The sequence below is a fragment of the Rhipicephalus sanguineus genome, chromosome 1, assembly GCF_013339695.2.
Source record: "Rhipicephalus sanguineus isolate Rsan-2018 chromosome 1, BIME_Rsan_1.4, whole genome shotgun sequence".
Lineage (NCBI taxonomy): Eukaryota > Metazoa > Arthropoda > Arachnida > Ixodida > Ixodidae > Rhipicephalus > Rhipicephalus sanguineus.
Genome location: NC_051176.1, coordinates 190,170,691 through 190,191,213, shown reverse-complemented (window position 1 = coordinate 190,191,213; position 20,523 = coordinate 190,170,691). Strand labels below are relative to the sequence as shown.

General features: G+C 42.9%; 1 protein-coding gene across 5 annotated transcripts in view; it reads left to right on the top strand.

The window, feature by feature from the left end:
- The window catches only part of LOC119404214 (golgin subfamily A member 2), a 113,759-nt gene that overhangs the window by 70,093 nt on the left and 23,143 nt on the right, over positions 1-20,523 (top strand). For all 5 annotated transcript variants that reach the window (XM_037670789.2, XM_049418307.1, XM_037670782.2 and 2 more), the window contains 2 exons: positions 5,991-6,104; positions 13,963-14,092. In XM_037670789.2, the coding sequence (XP_037526717.1) occupies positions 5,991-6,104; positions 13,963-14,092 (244 nt within the window). The remainder of the gene's footprint in view (positions 1-5,990; positions 6,105-13,962; positions 14,093-20,523) is intronic.

Sequence of the window (20,523 nt, the reverse complement as noted above, 5' to 3'; positions counted from 1 at the left end):
GTGTCACTGCTACCATGTGCAACATTTACTAAATACTGAATGAAAGAAGTGGAATTTATACTGTGTGATTTAAAGGTTTTCAGGCAGCTTTTATTGAAACATTAAAAACAATATTTATGAAAAAAGCAGAGGTATTGTGGCTAAGTGTTTGGCATAAAAATATAACAATATAAGTTCCTTATCTTAAAAAATTCCCTGTTTAGCCACAATATAAGCCCTTTGATGCATGGGAAAAGTATCCACTAAAGAATTCTGGAATACATCATCACTAGTGAATGCTTGAATGACTCCAGATTGCAGAGGGGGGTGCTGCAGCCTTTACTATCGAAGTACACCACTAACAGCATAATCCATTGAATAGCCACCGGGTGAGGTTTCTTTTTTTCTGAATTCCTTCCAGATAAATAGTCTTGTTCATTTCTGCTCCTTCTAGAATGAAACAATTTACAACTTTCTATGAAGCATGATATCTGCACAGACTATCACTTGCTTTAAATTACTGGACATCTTCAAAATTTCCCCCTCTGATTTGCCTCCTCAACAGTTTGAGCAACAGACCTGCTGCTTGTTTCATTCAAGCATTGCTCCATCGTAAAAAAAAAAAAATGCTCATTGGAGAGCTTAATGCAGTAATGCTGTGCCCTGGCAAAGCGTTGTGTGAGCTTTCAGCAACTTTGAAGCCATGCCTCTCGCATTTTCACAGTCAATGTGTGACACTTTTGCACCTTGTATTTCTTTGTCTCAAACACATTGTGATATATTTATCAGACTTGTGTCTGACTGATTTTTAGGTCTTTGCCCATTTGGCACATGCTTCACCGTACTTTGTACCGGATGCATTTTTGAACCTGTTTAATGTTTAATGTTTTTCTTATTAATGATGGACCTAGGCTGCCCACTCATTTTTTATGGTACCCAATGTCCCAAGTTCAAGGACGTAATGGATGGTGTAATGAACTGTTGACCTCTACACACGAAGCCTTTTCATGATCACAGAAGCCAGAATGCTGGCCTTGGCAAAATCAAGTATTGCAGCACATCATGGCATAATTTTTCTGAAGAATGACAAGCCATAAGTTTCAATTAGTGCGGAAAAAAGAAGAGACTATAATAAGACAAGCACAAACAGAAAAAAAATTATCCTCAAAAGTGAGGAGTTTTCGTGAGATACACCTGAAACTGGCACTGTGCAAGCATTTTTGATGCACCCTGTGCATGCTGTTCATGGCTCAAAGTATGAAGAATGGAGCAAGGGGAGATACAAGGAAGCAACAACTATGAACTGCAGAAAAGTACAGAAAGGTGCCAACTTTACTGTTTAATCACTATTAGACTGTTGGTAGGTGATGCTTCTTTGTGTCTTTCCTATCTTCTTGCCCCATTCTTAATCCTTTGTGCCAAAGACATGTATAGTGTACTTAAATTCCAACTTGCCCCAAAAATAGTTCTTTTGGTATGTCTTAGACAGTTAAGTGTGAGCAGCTGATATTTTGTGTTGAATGGGAAAAGAGAATGTGTGTTGTATGCACAGTGTTTCGGTGCACCCAAGCATCAAGTTTGAATTCTGCTAAGGAACAAACACTCACCTAAGGCAAGATTATTATCTGTAATGGAAAAAGAGGACTACCACACTTATTCACGTTTATATCTGGAGTTATTTTGTGCCTGCCATTTACTAGTAACTGAAATTTTCTTTAATATGTAGGAAGGCTGCGTCATGCAAAAGTGAATTATTTCAAGAGTTTGTAACATAAACAAATGTACTACATGCATTAAATTGTATGCTGTATTCATCTGATTGTGTGATGAAAAAGTCGTCATATTGTACGAAATGTGTAAGAAACAAACTCTTTGCAGCAAAACAGCATGCACAACATGTCCTAGTACAAAGAGCCTAGTACAAAGATGAATGACAAAAGCACCCTATTAATCAGTAGTAAACAACTTGCATAAGCAAAATAGTTACGCCTTGTTGCATATTGTTACATATTCCTGTTCATTTTCGCTGTGTGATGCTCTTGCTTATGCAAGTTGTTTGCTGTTGATTGATATGGTGCTTTTAGTATTCATCTTTGTACTGAACTCTCGTCATGCGTAAAAAACGCATACATCAAAAAGTGCCTACTTAACCCTTTAGGGGTCAAATTTTTTTGCGAAAGCAGTCCAAAAATGTGTAATTTTTTTATTGCTGAAATAAATTCTTCAAACGATTCTATTTAAGAAAAAAAATTGTCTAAAATTCTTTTGCAGGACAGTGAAGTGACAAAAAAATCATTTTTGTTGTTACATACACATGGTTTATTCGTAGTAACATCAAGAAAAATCCTAAAAAAACACTTGTACAATTTTTTATAAATAGAAATTAGGCATTGTATTCATAGCTCACAGACATAGAAAAATAAGCGCACCAGAGTATTTTTCCGGTAAAAAATGTTTGTGGCTCCCCAAAACAGGGAGCGCAACCACGGCGGCGTCGTTTGTATAATTTAGCGCCACTCGGAAACAGATGTAATCGGGCCCCGGGGAGCAATAAACGAGAGAGTCACAAGCGGTCACCATTTGAAAGATTAGAAACCAGATAGCCATCAGCTTTGCGGGTGCGAGAAGCGATAAGCACCCGAAAGACGAAACCGAAACCAGCCGCACCGCATGCGCGCATTCTGATGCGCAAGTGGAAGCCCCTGTGCTGCTTTGGAAAGCAAAAAAATATATATATAAGAGAGAAACCAATGGACAGACACCGGCGCATGAAAAAAATTCCACATATTCCCGAAGCGTGGCAGCACATGCCAAGCAAGAGAAATGATCGAAAAAGCCGCGCGTTTCAAACCAGCCCCACCGCGAACGCGCTCGGATGGGCAAGCGATAGCCGGCGCACCACTTTGGGAAGCAAAAGAAAAAAACTAAGGAGAGACATCGGCGCATGAAAAAAATTCCACATATTCCCGAAGTCTGGCAGCACATTCCTAGCAAGTGAAATGATCTAAAATGGTGCGCTTTTTAAAGATACAGGCTATGCCGTACATGTACGACCCTTTGGTGCCTGTTAGGTGCCTGTTAGGTTGTAGGCTGCAAACTGTTTACACGTTAGCCATTTAGAGGGTGGCAGCAGCCCACTTTCGCATACGCTAGAATCAAATAAAATGTGAGAACACATTTTTTTGACAAAAAGCCACCAGAGCAAGGTTTTGCTGCAGCAGAATAATTAAAACTGAGATTTACGTACAATGCAAGCCAATAACAACCATCAGTCGCACTGAAGTGAGCACACACAACAAGGTTCATTTTGGCCAGTTATATCTCGTAAACAAAGCAAATGAGGACATATGATATTAAAACCCTGTGTTCACTGACATAAGCGCTCTTCGATAAAAAGTTGTCGTCAAAATTGAGACCGGAGTTTTTTTTTATTTTATTCTTTGAAAATGTACTTTTTTGAAAAAACTCGCTTCTTTAACTATTTTTTTGTTTTTTTGCACTGCCTGTAGGAAAATGATCTTCCGTATAAATGTTGCAAAGGCTCTTTTCTCTATTTGATATTGTTTTCAAGTTTCTGTTTGTAATAGCAAAGGCGCCTCAAACTTAGGACCCTTCTTTGATTTCGGCCGTTTTTGCCATTTTTTCACATTTTCTTCTTTTTGAGGACGGCATAAAAAAAGCATGGATGTAATTCACTGTAATGCGTATTAAATCCAGCGAAAAAAATTTTCGACACATCATTTATCGTTCGCACTAAATTCGGCCGTGAAATTCGAAAACATTGCAGTGAGCAAAAACAGGAGGCCCGAGCCGCCACCTTCAAATATTTTTTTGCCGCGCTGGGAGCGTTTCTTGGAAATAAAATGTTCAGTTCCGTGCACTTTGAATGTGCCCACATAACATATAAAAAACCCAGGCAAAACAAGAATTGCGACTGGACAGGCATGTTCGATCTCTCGTGGAATCACCCTGTACAACAAACTCACTTTTTCATGTCTGGTTGACGAAAAAAAAATTTTTTTAACAGCACAGCTGTTCTTAGTCGAGGCTTTCATGTCTGGAGCCGTGGTAACGCTGATCATAAACAAGTATTTGCCACAGAAATTGGGTAAATCCCACTACTCACTAATGGTTTACAAAAATGAAGAAGAAAGCTCGTTATCAAACGGGTTTGTGCCACTGTGCGGTCTATGAGAAAACTATCATCATCTTAAACAGGTATGTGCCACAGAAATTGGGTAAATCCCACTAATCACCACCGGTCTTCAAAGGGGCCCTGCAACACCTTTCTTTGTTATATTGGAATAGTCCCATTATTGACGTATGACTCTTCACGAGCCATATGCCGCAAAAATTTTTCGAATCCGTCAAGTCTAAGTGGTGTTACCAAATTATAGAGATCACGTTCCGCAGCTTTCTCTCTCAACTCAACGCAGCGAGCGCGCGGAAAGCTGCGCGCGGCGTGAGGGGAGGGAGGGAGGGCGGAGGTGCGAGGAGGCGACGTCAGCGCCGGCGGCATTTTTTTCATTTTTTTCTCTCTGGCGTCTCGGCGCAACCACGTGGTCTGTGCCGCCACTTCCGGTCGGCTTGCGTCGTTCTCGTCGAGCGGAGTCGATCGCGCTGTGTATCGCGCGTGCTTGAAAACTGCGCGTCGGTTTGGTAATGTTGGGTGTGCACCTCGAACGCCGTAGTGTTTTCATCGCTCTGCCAACCATGGAAGCAAACATGCGCGCTCGTTTGGAACGAATGACAGCTGAGATCGGTTTCGGCCCATACTCCAATACACCGCCTCGTAAGACGGCACTGGCAGACGACCCCGAAGCGCCGCCATTACCGGACGCCAGCATTGTTATCGGAGACACGCTGCGCCCATGCCTCGGTCGGTCGTGAGAACGTGCCGACGATGCAGTTCTCAGCTGACGAGGCAACACTCGAACGGCTGCCACTCTCAACAGCAACCGGCGATGGTCAAAAGCACAGAAATATTCACGTTTTCGGCACTGCGCATGGCGAAGAAAACGGAACCACGCAACTACGAGCAGACGAGCTGTCGGTGAGACCGGAAGTGCTAATATTAATGTTTGTTCGGTGTTTTTAACGCGATAACAGAATATAAACATACATATTATCTACTTATTGAACTCAAAATTAACAACGAAAGTAATAATGAGGGTGTTATCGTGATTATAACATCAGCCAATGGTGGAACTGCCGACAATCGCGTCATATTTTGCGGACTAATACATCATTTGTCGAGAGAAGAGGGAGCGATTTTCAGCTGACTTTGAGAATTTATTGTAAATTCCAGGCCGTGCGCATCGCTATAATATTTGACTCGCGTGTTCTCGGGAGCCTCGACTACCGATCGGCAGCGCTTTTTGAGCATGCTCGAAAAGTGTTAATCAGATATCGCTGGGCGACAAGTTAGTCCTGCGATAGACGCAACACAGAAAGGGACGACATTGATAAGCTTCTTTGTAAACTTGTGTATATAAGAGTGGTATGGTCAAGATGCAATAAACCTATGCTACCACCTCAAAGCTTAGCAAAGAGTGTTTAATAAAGAGCAGTGATACAACATATCTGAAAGACTTGCAGAGGCCATGTACATTGTACTATTCGCATTTTAAAATATTCGAAAAATAGTCTATTCGATTCGCACTTGGTTTTCATTATTCGAAATTGCTTCACAGTTGAAAATTTGATATTAGCACGCCCCTAGCTTAAACATTTGTATTCTTAATAAAAAAAGGCAAACATGTTTAATGTTGCAAGAAAATTCAACGACGCAAACCACCGAGAAGAAAAGGCGAAAGGAAAGAGCGCTCTTTCCTTTCGCCTTTTCTTCTCGGTGGTTTGCGTCGTCGAATTTTCTTGTAACATGCACCAACTAGCCCAACAACAAGTTTTACTAAAGTTTAATGTTGCTCTCCATTGTCTGGTTAGCCAATCAGGTTGGTAATTTGTGCATATACGTATTTACAATATTTTTTTGCATATTTTTTTTCCAGGCGAGAACAAATGCCTTGGTGACCCAGAATTCAGACCTCCGAAAGGCATTAGCTGAAAGGGCACAAATGGCTGTTGATGTACAGGAGAAAGATTCTGGCAAAGTCCACGACTTGGTAAGATCTTCCGTTCCTCCTATTTTAACTACTGTAAAATTGAGTAGTGTACGATAACTCCTTAAACTAACAGGTCATTCTGCAGTCAAGTCCATTCATAAAGCCTGAGGCTGTGTTGATGCTTGTCATTGGTGCCGCAGCACGTTGGAAATTTTTCATATTTTAGCGATACTGAAGAACACAGGCTAATAAAATAAGTTTATTTATTAAGGCTGAATCCCGGCCACGGTGGCTGCATTTCGATAGAGGCGGAATGCTAGAGGTACCTAGATTTAGGTGCACGTTAAAGAATACCAGTTGGTCGAAATTTCCGGAGCCCTCCACTACGGCGTCCCTCATAATCATATGGTGGTTTTGGGACGTAAAATCCCGACAATTATTATTATTATTACTATGGTCGTGAAAACTGCAAGTCAATCGAACTCCAAAGATGTCATTCAGCTCTCTTTCTCTTCACATGAAGCCTCGAACGTGTGGCGCATGCGAGGCAGGTCCAGCCAGCTGCTCGTGCCATGGTGGTTGCTGTGTGGCACTACAATATGGCGCGTGGTGTCCAATATGCATGGTGATGGGTGCACTATTTGAATGCTGCCAAGATGTTGCGGCAGTATTTGTGCATGCATCCATTAGCAATAACAAACAGAAAAAAAGAGACCACAATCAAAATGCTGGATGGAAGTAAAGTGGCCTCTTACATGTGAAATAAAAGTATCAGAAACACTGTGTCCAGTTTCATGCACATATTCACATACATAACCTGGAGACTTATTCATCTTCTGCAAGCTCTTAAATGCACCTGTGCTTGGCTCCTGCAATTTAATGAGTCTTGTACTGCTATTGTCATGGCTGTGCAGCAGTGTTGGCGTTCAAGTCAACACTGCTCAATCCAAGCTCAGATGTAGGTGCATTGGTGGTCCATCTGCACCATTTGTGCCGTTTGATGCAGCCCATTTTGCTGTGCCTTGGTGTGCCCATTCAGACAAGTGCTGTTTGAGTCAAGTGTGCCAAAGTTCACTATTTCACCTACCTACACAGCAGTCGAGCATTTCTGGCCTCAAATATTCATGGTCTAGCACCAAACATAGCAACAGCTTTTCCATATTGCCGTCGACGACTTTCAACCAATGCACTTTTTCTTATTATGGTATTTGGCCTAACCAAAGTATTGGTGTCGCCACACGCTCGCTGGACTTTTGTTGTTGACAGCTCGGCATTTTGTCCGGAAGTTCACCTCCCTTGATGAAGAACTGGCAGTAATATGTAGACAAGTAACTTTTTTTAAAATATTGTTTTAAATTTTTGCTAATCACTATGCGTATTGTTATGTAGCCATGTCAGTTGCACGGTTACCGCTCTAGACACCGCACACTGTAAATGACTTCTTCACGTGAATGAAGATTTGGACGTGCAAAAATTTGATATATTTCGAAAAAAAATACTTTTTTAAATGATGTGTGTCATTTGTAATGCTCAAGGTTCTTGGGTATGCCAATTGTAATGCCGTTTCGATAGCATCTGCGAGAACGTGACACATGTTCGGCAATCAGTGTTAGCGCTTACAATTGCTCCCGTGCTAGAAGTATGCATTCTGCAATTATTTACACACCTAATAGTTAATCATTATTGAGTACGATGGAGCATCAGCCATAGTAAGCTGGGGCGATGACACAATGTTCTGAACATGCATCAATTGCAAACAAAGTTCTCGTTCACAGACTTTTGCTTTTGTTTCCTTTTTTTTAATGGTTAGGCGGCTGGTTTTTTGGTTGGGTTGATATTTCTGTTTGCAATGACGTTTGACATAAGCCACTTGCAGAAATTGTATGCGCCATGCTCGCCTTTTAACTAATGCTTCACAGCAGTACCCATCTTGTACCGTGAAATCCCGAGCAAGCACCCCCTCCTTTTTCTTGAGAGATTTGGAATATGCGCCAATGGCAAAGCGAGTGCCCCCCACCCTACCCACCCGCCATTTTCACTGCTCCATTCACAGTTTTGGAAACAGTGAATGCATGCGTACTCAATAAAGCGTTTCATTAGAAGCATGGGTGTGCATTTTTTTTTATTCTTGAGGGCTCTTCCGCCGCCATCTTAAATTTTGATCCATGACCGAGCAAGGGCTCCTCCTCCAAATCTTGTTGGATTATCTTTCACCGTAGGGGGGGGGGGGGCTTGCTCGGGATTTTACAGTATATTGCGATGACGCCAGTATATGACATTCTTTCGTGTGAGGAGCCTCTTTGATAGCAGCTCTCCGTCTGTTGGTCTTGCCTCCTTGTTTACTTTACGGCAGTATGTACACTTTGCACACTAATATAAATATGAAAAAGTGAGACTGTACTGCCCCAAGCAATCCCAAGTTCCACTTTGTCTGCTCCGTACCTGCTCCAAACCTGCTCCAAAACACAGTTCCTTTTGTTCCAAACTTGCTCAAAAGCAGCCATTTTCTTGCTCCAAAATTTCTCCATATCCTAAACTGGGTCAACCACCACTGTTAAAGCAGAAATAGCTCTAAAAAAAATCTCAATTGGTAGTGTACTGCAAGTATCATATGGACATTGTAGATTTGACTCTATAGCTTAGTGAGAGACTTGTGGCGCAAACTGAAAACCGAGTGAAAAAAGTAGAAGACATGGTACGACGCCAGTCCTATCCTGTTTGTACAGGACGCCAGACAGTGTAGGCATCCTATCCTGTATTTTTTTTTCTTCACTATGAATATTCACTGAATATATATTTAGCCCACTTCTTCAAAAATTTAGTAAAAATGAAGTTTTCTCTGTGTTAAGCTTAACCCCCGAATGCAGAGATGTTACTTGTCTCGTACTTGACTCGTACTTGACTCAAGACAGCTTTGCTGCTCGCCATAAATCGTTCTCGAACTTGCGGACGACTTGCGGTCGACTTGGCTCGGTCGAAGTCAGGACGAGTTTCAAGTCTGCTGCGGGGCTAGCTTGAAACAGTCTTGATGCGTTATTCCAACATGGCCGCCTCTCGAATGGACGTCGCGCGGAGGTTGTACACTTTTGAATTTGCTTGCCACGCTATGAACGTAGCATTTTCTGAGGCACATTGCCTGCCGAAGATTCCGCGACCCACCTTATGTGACCGAGGAAATCCGATGGAGTTGTACGACGAGGAACAATTCCATGCTCGCTACAGGTTCACCAAGAACGCCGTGCTGCAGTTGCCGCTCCAAGAAAGCGGGGACAACCGAGGAGAGCCTGTGCCTCCCATGTTGCAGCTACTGATGGCGCTCAGGTTTTACGGCGCTGGCACATTCCAGACAGTCACCGGTGATCTCGTCCACATTCCGCAGTCGACAGTGTGCCGCACAGTCGGAAAAGTGACCCTACTCATTGCAAAGCACTTGTACTCGATGCTGGTGCGCTTCCCGCAGCCGGCGGGATTTCCTAAAGTTATGTGGGACTTTTATGAAGTGGCCGAATTCCCTGGCGTTGCAGGATGTGTCGACTGCACACACGTGCGCATTAATAGCCTCGGTGTATTTACGCTCACCAATCACTCATCTCCCGAAAAACATGTGGAAGATCACAAGAATAATAGCTCAAGTGAACCAGTCATGCAAAAAAATGTTGTTCTTACCAGTTTTGTGGCGCTCTCGCTTTTCTCTTGCAGCTTCCTCTTTCCATTTCTGATTGAGGTTATTCCAGCATTTCTTGAGCTGCAGGTGGTGGCGCCTGGTAATCCCGTGGTTGGCGTTGTAGCGCTTGGCTATTTCTTTCCACGTTTGATTTTTTTGCGCCACTGACGCAACATCAGTTTTTTTCCCACTCAATAATGTGCCTGAACTGCCTCACAAGATCGATCAGCACACTTTTTTCGTCCTCGGTGAAGCGCGGGGCCGCCTTGCGTTGTGGTGTCTCTTGGGACCACAACGTGCCTTGCTGCGACATCTCAGCGAATGGTTCTTTCTCCTTGATTCGACGACTTCGCTTCGAAAAGTGACGTGGGCGACGAAGCATGAGAAGGAAAATGTTTTCATAGTACACAACATTTTACGTCGTTTTTGTCTCGTTCGGTGCAGCTGTGTGGGATTGAGAAACTTGACAGGCATCAGTTTGCAGCACAACGATACGAAAAATTCCTTAAGCTTTTCTCAGAAAAAAAGAGCTTCCCCTAGTGCGGGTTTAATCCACGGACCAGCACAAATTTTTTGGTGACAAGGCGAAGCTTTTCTTGGGACTCCCTCGTCGCTTTGTATTACAAACAGGTGCTCTCGTACAAATACGTGGATGAGCTCTTCGTTCACCTCGCAGGACGCACATGGCAGGCCTAGCTGTGTCTTTTTCGTTGTTCGCGATAAAGCTTCCAGCAGATAACATATCCTGACCATGTGCGTCCCCACCCTCCCCTCACCAACATGCAGCGCGGCATTGCTGCACACCGCGAGGCAAAATTCCGCCGCGGCCCATGATCCCGACGCCCGCTTCTTGTCTTGTTTACCAAGAATCAGATGTTCAACGAAAGTAGACAAATTATTAGCATTTCCAGTTCTATTCTTTAGCTTCTTTTGTTGGGTGGCGGCACCCACATGGGCCTGAATAAGGGCTTTGTACACTTTGTTTCCAGAACTTGTTGCATTTTTTATTTATTCATATATAACTGCAACCTAGCTCGCTACAAGCATGTCCATAGGCGAATAGAAAGGCTAGTACCTTGAAAATTCGCGATACCTCGCTTAAAACTTGCGAGCCAGGGCAGTGCATATACACTCCGCGTTCGATAAGAAAAAAAAAAACGACGAAAGGACACAACGCAAACCATGCCTTGTTTCGCATCTTTATGGGAAATTCTATTAGCGCGCACGCCAAAACAAGCAAGCTTGGAGTAACGCGCCGCGCTTGGGCGGCCACTGAAACCAGCGGGCAACGGACGCTTTACACAAGCAACACTGCGCATCGCTGCGGCGGTAGCGGCGGGAACCACGTGCCGCTCGTTAACAGTAAAATGACAAAAATATGCTTGTAGCACTTTGATGGGATAGTTCTTTTCAAATATACGAACTTTTCTTGCTGTAACACGTGCCTTACGCCAACGACTTCATTATTAACCTCGGTACCAGGCGAGCAACGTGTTTCTGCATTGAAGCTTGTTCTTGACTTGACCAAGCAAGACAGCCTAACGTCTATGAAACGCGAAGCCCGACTTGGGCATTTTCTAGTCCGCTGCTTGCTTCGGGCCGACTTGCTCAAGTCAAGTTGAAGGCACGAGCCAAGTAACATCTCTGCATTCGGGGGTAACTGTTGGCCTATTTGTTTGTTTCTAGTACATTGAATACTGATGTTGAAGCCCTCCACTACAGCATGCCTCATAATCATATTGTGGTTTTGGCACGTAAAACCCTTGATATTATTATTATTATTATTATTATTATTATTATTATTATTATTATTATTATTATTATTATTATTATTATTAAGCCTAAGAAAATACTGAATAGCATAAAATTCGATTGAATATTCTCAGGTGTCATGTCTTATAAGCACTACCTCAATGCATGGTGTGCCTCAAGGCTCTGTGCTTAGGCCGTTTTATTTTTATGTAAACAATTCTCCACATTTTATACTATAAACCAATATGTATGCCAGTTATACAACCTTTGTGTTGACATTTCATTCATTAAATAAGGTAGCTAATACATTAAAGGGGCCCTGCAGCACTTTTCGAACATAATCAGAGAATGTTGCCAATCAGTAGTCTACGCTCCTGTGAACATGTGAGCCAAATATTATAGCACTTCACACTGCAGGTAACCCACTATTTTATTTCAAAGACAGCTACAAATCTCTTGCTCTTCTCTCTGCAAACTATGTAGTTGTTGGGACATACATGACCATTGGCTGATTTCATGATCACAAAAACATCTTCGTTAGTACTCCTGGTTGTTTTCAGTTCAGTAAATAGGAAATATGTCTCCATCTTCAAAAGCACTTAAAAAAGAGCCTTATATTTGCACTTCTGGTCTCGATTGACAGTCGTCTGCTTAATGTTTTGTTTTCTCTTACATTCATGCAAGGCAGCACTGGGCCTACACACCCATGGTATTTCGAACATTATGGGCCTGAATCTGTCACTTTTCCTGTACTGAACTTGCTATGATTGTGCTTGCCAATGTACATCGTCATTTCCAAAAGTGTCGGTACACTGCCAGTGCACTCTTGCTCTCGCCTATATACCTTGCTACTTAGAGGCCTTGGCAAACATCGCCTGGTGTTTAGCTAATTGAAACCACTTCAGTATGCACTATCTGTATTTGACTACATTCAAACCTCATTATGACAAAGTCACATCTGCCACGAAATTAACTGTATCTATTACAAGACTATTCTTCATTTACTTCGTTATAACCGATAATTCGTTATATCCATATTCATTATATCAAGGTTTGATCTTAAGGGTTGAATCGCGCAAACGAGACAGGGACTAAAAGAAGAAACGACAACACACAAAGCGCAAACTACCAACAAAAGTTTATTTCCTGAGCACACAGTTTTTATGCACCACTCTTGCGCCACCAGGTGAGTACAACGATCAACTTCTTAGAAACGCGAGCTCTTTGCCAGATAAGTTGACAGACGACGTGCTGACACATTCGGGACCTAATCTAACAATGTTCTCAGCTTCGATAATTTCTCTCGTCAATTTATTGTTCTGCAATGCGACAACTGTACATGCGCTGAACACAGATTGGCACCCACATGTCTTGCAGTGAATCGCAAACCATCCGTCATGTCCGTTTTTTACATTGTTGTTATGTTCTCTAAGTCTGTCATTAATACACCTTCCGGTTTGACCTATATATATCTTACCACAAGAAATTGGAATCCGATACACAACATTACTCTTGCAAGGAACATAGGTGACTTTGTGTTTCTTAGTACATGCATTAGATTTCATATTGCTATTATGGCGGTGGCATTGTTAGATTAGGCCCCGAATGTGTCAGCACACCGTCTGTTAACTTATCTAGCAAAGAGCTCGCATTTCTAAGAAGTTCATTGTTGTCATTGTTGTACTTACCTGGTGGCGCAAGAGTGGTGCATAAAAACTGTGTGCTTAGGAAATAAACTTTTGTTGGTAGTTTGCACTTTGTGTGTTGTCGTCTCTTCTTTTAGTCCCTGTCTCGTTTGTGCGATTCAACCCTTAAGATATTGAACCAACAAGCCCAACTGACAGCCATTCTGATCGAGGTTTGAGTGTATCTGTCAGTCAAGCTGACACAGGACAAAGTCGCTGCACACCAGGTTCTCACGGAGCACAGCTATATGACAGTTGTCCTCTTGTGCTGTGAAGGTACTGTGGCCACCACGAGGCATTCCAACATGTCCAAGGCCACAACGTGTGCTGATGCAGCTTCCTGCCCTCTTTCCATCTCCTCCGCGTTCATCGAGATGAAAGAACAGAAAAAGTGCTCAGAGCCTGTGACATATCCCTGGAACGCTGATTATACTTGACAGGTTTGAAAAATTTTTGCAGCAAGAGATTTATGAGGCAATAAGCTCCGAGGATGTGGTCATTTGATGACTACTTGTAAAGGTTTTGCAGGGACCCTTGAAGGTACAATGCCATTCTTTAAGTACCACTTTTTTTTATTATAATTACTTCTTTCACTTTTTTATTTTTCAGCCTATTGCAGCCTGAATTTTTTTATCTGAAGAAAAAGAAATTAAATCTTACTTAGACCTCTTCGTTCATGTTCTGAAAATATGGGAGAAAGAACGTCAGACCATTTGCTTCCATGGTGTACAATCTTGTAGCTTTGTCACAAAAAAGCAACATGTGTCTGGGGAAAATTTTTTCTAAGCTGCAAAGTGGTTTTTCTGTTGTTTTACAGGTGGCATCATTATCAGCTTCTGTACAACAGCTGGAACTTGAACGAGACCAGTTAGTTCACCAGTTGGACGAACAGCGGACACAGAGAGAGGCAGTTCAACATCAGCTGTTGGAGTTCAAAAAGAGTGAAGGTCAGGCAGAAAGTTCTTTCAGTTAAGAAATGCTATTGCTTCCTGTATCTTTATGCAAACCCTAAACAAAACTGCTGCTTTTTTTTAATCAGTGAGACAAGCTGAATATTCTTCATTGCTGTCTTGAAAGCGATTCTATGAGATAATACAAACAGGTAGTATATTCCACATTCCTTTCTTTTTTTCACATTTTTATATATTGCTCTTGCATTATTTAAACGAATAAAACTAAACTTCATTTCCCTTAAAGGTAACTAGTGTTCCTTTACATTATTTTGTGACATAGTAATAACATCATTTCAATTCAACTTAGCCCATTTGAGAATGTTATTACGTAAATCATTGTGTGAGAATGTTATTATGTGAATGTTATGCTACAACTTCATGTGCTTGAATTAGTCACTGAACTTTTGTCAGGTGTGGTAAAAAGTCTTTTGATCCCAGTCTTCCTTGGTCTGCTGCAGTTTCGGAACTAAAAGAAATATATTAATAGGGAGTTTTAGCTAGTAACATATACTTCTTTACGTTACCATTACCGGATTACGTTTACCGTTTTACCGGAACTCGAGTTTTAGTAAAGTTTTTTAGCTGCCCATATGTAAACCTTTACGTACGTACGTAAATCTTTACGTTTGCGCAAACCACTAAATAGTGATGATAACAGCATTTAAACTACATTTAATTTAGATAATATTGAATTACGCTGCGGCAAAATCATAAGAGAGGTTTTTAACGTGTGCAGTATCCCGGTATAAGCGAAGGACTGTAGCAATACCAGGTTACCGGGCGATGGTGTCGACATCTTGTGACACTTCTCGCAACCACAATCATGGACATGTTTGTTCTTGCTTAGTGTTCTTGAGGGGAAAAAATGATTGAAAAGGCAACTCATTCGTAATAATCCTGCTGCAAGGCATTTACATTAGGAGTAGAATGCCCGATGTTTCTGCAATAACAATTTTGTGTTAGCCTGGTACACCTTGGTCCCGCTAGATGGCGCCACCTATCCAGCCTGTCAGCGTCTTTAGGCCTCTTACGTTTGCGGATTCCGTATTCCAGGTCGCTCTAGCCTCGGTAATCCGGCTGAAATAAGGTGATCGTAAGTGGTGCTCGCACTTAGGCTTATTTTGACTCGGTGGCTGGAGTCTCCACGAAGCGGATATCGCGAGTAGCCACGAACGAAGGTGGATTTGCGAGATAGGGCCGTAAACGTAAAGCCTATACGCCGAGTAGTTTACGTTCCGTAAACCTTTACGGTTCCGTAAAGGTTCGCGCATGCGCAGATTCCATCCGGTATCCGGTAACACGGTAACGTAAAGAAGTATACGTTACAAGCTAAAACTCCCTAATATTATTATATTTTTAAAAAAAGTTACAAAAGCATGTCATTCTGATACACTATTTTCATGGGATGTGTGTATTCCCAAACTCAAAGCTACCTGATAAGCACAGGCATAAAACCATGAAAACGAAATTTTTCATGTTTTTAGTCATTAACAAAGTCTCAGATAAACTTGCGTTTGGAGCTTCGAAAGAACAAACTTTTAAAATGAAAGTAAGAAATTGTGCATGTTTTTACATTGGTCCAAAACTTGACGATTACAGCTTTTTCTGCTACAAATGAAGGCATAAATTCTCACTTGCCAAGTACTTGGCCCCACCACGATGGTCTAGTGGTTATGGCACTTGACTGCTGACCCGAAAGTCGCGGGATCGAATCCCAGCTGCGGCAGCTGCATTTTTGATGGGGGCGAAAATGTTTGAGGCCCGTGTACTTAGATTTAGGTGCACGTTAAAGAACCCCAGACAGTCGAAATTTCCGGAGCCCTCCGCTATGGCATTTCTCATAATCATGTCGTGGTTTTGGGATGTTCAACTCCAGATATTATTATTATTAAGTACTTGTAAAAGAACAATTATAAAATAGTTCCTGTTAAATTTGTAAATTCTGACTTGCTACAAAGAGATGTAAGAAAAACACCCTTGAAATTTCTTTGGAAGATGTCATAAAAAAATTCTCCTTATGCAGTAAGTAAACAGTATGAAAAATATGTAGCTCTTTTTCTGGCAAGGTATAGGTAATTCATCTTTTTCATTACGAAGTGTAGATGTACACTAAAATATGGAAAAGACACTTTTTAAAAAGAAATGTCTTCCCCTCTTCTGAATTCTTAAGTGGCATGTGTGTGGTGAACGGGAAGTTAAGAACCATTGTGTCACTTTCAACTTTCAGTGATGCCATGAGTATTTGAACACCAGTGAGATCCATTTAACATAAGTTCTTCAGTCTCAGCAAGGAATTTTCCTGTGACCTGAAGAACACCATCTAACCATCTTGTGCATGGGTGGCTCCATTTTCTTTCACCTTCCACTTTGTCTAGCATTAAGCTGTGCTTCATTGAGCCACCTTAATGCTAGGTCATGTCATGCGTCCACATGACATGACCAAGATAAACAACTTTGAGGTCTCAGGATCTTTGCTCTGAAAAACATTCGGGTTTGTATTCTTATGACCAAGATATTTGTTCGTTTGGCAGTCCAGTAGATTCTCAAAACTCTTTGCCAGCACCATAGTTCAATAGGACTGACTTATTCTCACAATGTCCACAACTCACACCCCACATCACCATGGGGAAAAAAACCAGGGCATGAAACTGTCAAATTTTAGTTTTGAGGCTAACATCCTTGTATTTCGTATTCTATGAGAGTCCACCCATATTTCTCTTTCCTAATACTAGTTTCTGCTGTATTTCGTTTGTAGACCAACTATTTTTTGTAGTGTTCTACAAATGTTATGACTTCATTGTTTATCATAATCATGAAGCAAGGATAAACAGATACTTGCCAAAGTAAGGAAGCCTAATAACAAAAACAAACCGCATCAAACGGCATTTTGAGGCCCCTATGGGCTCCTTGTTCATAACAAAAAGAGTGGTGCAGAGTACTTCCTTATGTGTCAGAAACGTGGTGCAGTGAGCATGGGTGCATGCCTGGTAAATTGCTTTGAGACTTTTTTGTCACGCACTGCTCCTTTCTTTTGACATATATTAGCAAGGACCGCGTGGATCTTTGTTTTTATTGGGTACAAGGGGCCCATACAAGCCTCGAAGCATTTTTTTTTTCTTATTGTGGTGAATGTCTTTCTGTTCTGTTCTCACTAGTATGTGTCCATCTCGCCAGATGGTTTTTCATCAAACTCTGGACTACCTCAGTCATCTATTCTTCCCCTGTTATGACTTCATTCTTATTTATGTTTAAGAAGAAACAGTGATCTCGCTTTCTTTTAACTTGAGAATGAGGGTTTTTACAGTGTTGTACACATTCCTCTAAAAGAGGAATGAAAGCGTGTTCCTCGTTCCTTTAAAACCGTTCCAGTTACATTTCCAACATTGGAATGTGTCGTTACATTAACATTGCACTTGATTTTTAAATTAAAATATTATATATTAAATTAATGTCCGATAGTCCTGAGGTGAAATAAAGCGAGCAATTTAAACCTCACATCGAACTATGTATGTTATACAAATTTGAACATCACCGGCAGCAGGTTATAAGGAGATAAAAAAGAATTGAATGAAACGCTCCTAGACGAATTTTTTGGAGAGCACCAGACATACTTTAGGCATGTCTAACTGCAACTTTGGTGCTCGCCTCACATGCCTTCCTCGCATAATACCTATCGCGACCCTCCAGATGGAAGCGCAGCTCAATACCATCAACGAAATCGTACACCAGCGTCGAATGGCTCGCCACCTAAAAAGTCGAGCTGTTCCTGCGGCGGCGGCTCTAGCTCATTACTATCATTCAACGCTGTCACAGCCTGTCGCACCCTTGCCAGAAATTCCGCCATGGCTCAAGGCACAGGCCAGCGACAACCGACCACTGACTCGCCTGCGACAATTGAACCGACGAGTGGTACAGGAGGCCGTCGTCACTACCATCGACAACTCACTAGCAGTATATGTAGATGCAGCTATCGATAGCTGCGTTTTGCACACCGGCCTCGTCCCCACGCTACCTGAAACGCAACATACGTGCTGCTGTGTAACGGAGGCACCATTCCCATTAGTGTTGGCGGAGCTCACAGCTATACGGGACGGCTTAACATTCATGATGTGAATGTTAGGTTGCTCACTCAATAGGTTGCTTGTCTATATGGACTCCACGCAGGCAGTTCGAGAGTTGCGGAAACTAACCAGCTCCCTCTATATCGCTTCTGATGTGCACCGACTAATTCACTTGCGCGCCTGCCCTGTCCGTATATTGTGGACCCGTCGGTCTACACCGTCTCAAATAGCCGCAGATGCCGCTTGCCATCCAGCGGAAGTTCAACACCCGCTGCCCCTACTTCGTTTGTCTCCAAAAGACAGCTTGCTCCTGCACAAAGAAACCCTCCAGCGCTCCACGCGTGCACTCATTCCTCCGCGTGGATCGGACCTTCCCGGCGGCTTAACTCGCTGAGAGGAGGTTGTGCTCAGGAGGATTCGTGTGGGCGCCGCGTTGACTCATGCCATCCGGGCTGCATGGACATCCGGTGCACAGCCTCCCCCAACGACATGCCCCTTCTGCGTTGCCCCAGCCACAGAGGCAACTATCGATCACCTACTCGGGACCTGTCCGGGCCTTCACAAGGCTCGCAACCGCCACCTACGAGGCCTTGACTACCACCCCGGTCGACCACCTGACTTAACCCGCTGGACACAAGGGCCTTTGCATCGACCGCTCCTGGCCTTTATCCGTGAAACTGAACTCTTTCTTTTTATTTAACTTATGCCGTAGGGCATACTGGCGCCAATAAAAAAGAAAAGAAAAAAAGTGCAGTACATGTGGCCCTTTCGAAGTCTGTCTTCAGATGCACAGTCAGAAACTGCACTTCAGATGTTCATATAGAAAGTTCCTCATATGCCCCAATATAACTAAATTTCTTGCTCAAGAAACTGCATCGATGGGAACAATGCGTAGTCGCTCAATAAGTACGGATTCAATATTGCAGTATGATTGAAAAAGAATGTCCGGCATACATATTTGCAACTTAGTAAGTCCCTTGTTTGAACTCATCAAGAGTTGCATCTTGATGTTGAAGTCTGACAGAGAAACTTTCTCGTCAAGCACTTCGTTGGCAATGTTGAAGAGCCGCTCCACTGAAGCGCTTGAGAGTACTGGTGTGTTGTACAAAAATAAGAAAAAGTCAACCAAGCAACAATCAGCATACATTCTTGTAGCGCCAGCTGAGCCTGCCCTCGCCCTGTCGTTTATTGTATGAGAGACGTTTCCAGTGCGGCGGCTGTTGAACTGAACTGGACTGACACCCGCAGAGATAATTGGCACATTGAAGAAAGTCCTGCCCAGACGTAACCATTGAAGGCACTGGGCAGGTGCCACTACAACACCCACATCCACTACGTTGCTTGTCCTCTTCCCCACCATCCCCAAAGCCGGGTGTCAAAAGGCTGAGATTTGTCCCCAGCTGCAGGCAACATGCACGAGATATGTCTTAAAGGGACAATCAAACCAGCCCACCACACGACAATAAAAAACACTCCCAGGAACTTGGCCGAAGATACACAGACGGTGAGCTCACGAACAGAAAACGGTGGAAGTGTATGTTGCACACGGCAAGCTGCTCCCACCCAACGGGCCAACCAAAGTGTAACCTCGCCATGGTTACATCAGGGCCCATAAAGCAGGCAACTCATTCATACGCAACAGGAGGCCACCGTGCGCAGTTTCGATGATGAGCACGTTGGTGTTTCACTCACTTTCTGCGGCCACGAGCGTTGTGGTGGTTTCCTCTGTCCCGTGTGCATCACACCCCAAAATTGGCTCTGCTATCCCTGACGTTTGAAGACTTCCTGGAACCACGAGCAGGCACCTTGGCTCCTGTAACCTGTATGGTTCCCCCTCCTCCCTCCCCCTCCTCTTTCTCTGTGCCCTCAAGGTCAAGGGGGCACATATAGTTGAATCGGCCAAATAGGCAGCCAAAAAAAAGCAACTTTCGAGTGGGTCGAACAAAAATTGAAAAGGTAAAAAAAAAAAAGTGTGTCCTTTTCTGCTGGCGGCCTTACATTGGAATTCCATGAGTCTCAAATGTCAAGTAAAAGTTCTCCACGGTATGTCCAGACTCCAGAACGGTTCTTGGTTCCTGTACATAATGGCTCAGACAAAATGAAAATAAAAAATCAGCTATCCCTCCCGCACGTGTTTGGTCTCAGCGCTGCATGCTTCCTGTGTCCCCAGCACGTTCCTTGAAGTGAAAATAAGGATGCAGCATAGTCACGTTACAGGCGAGCGGTAGTTTTTTTAGTTCACGCAGTCGCCCATCTGCCCTGCTCTGCACTATGTACGGTGTACGTGCGTGTGTCTGTTCAATGATGTGCAATGTTTACAGATCGAACGCCGTTCCCTCTGCCATTCCTTCAAAAAGGTAACGA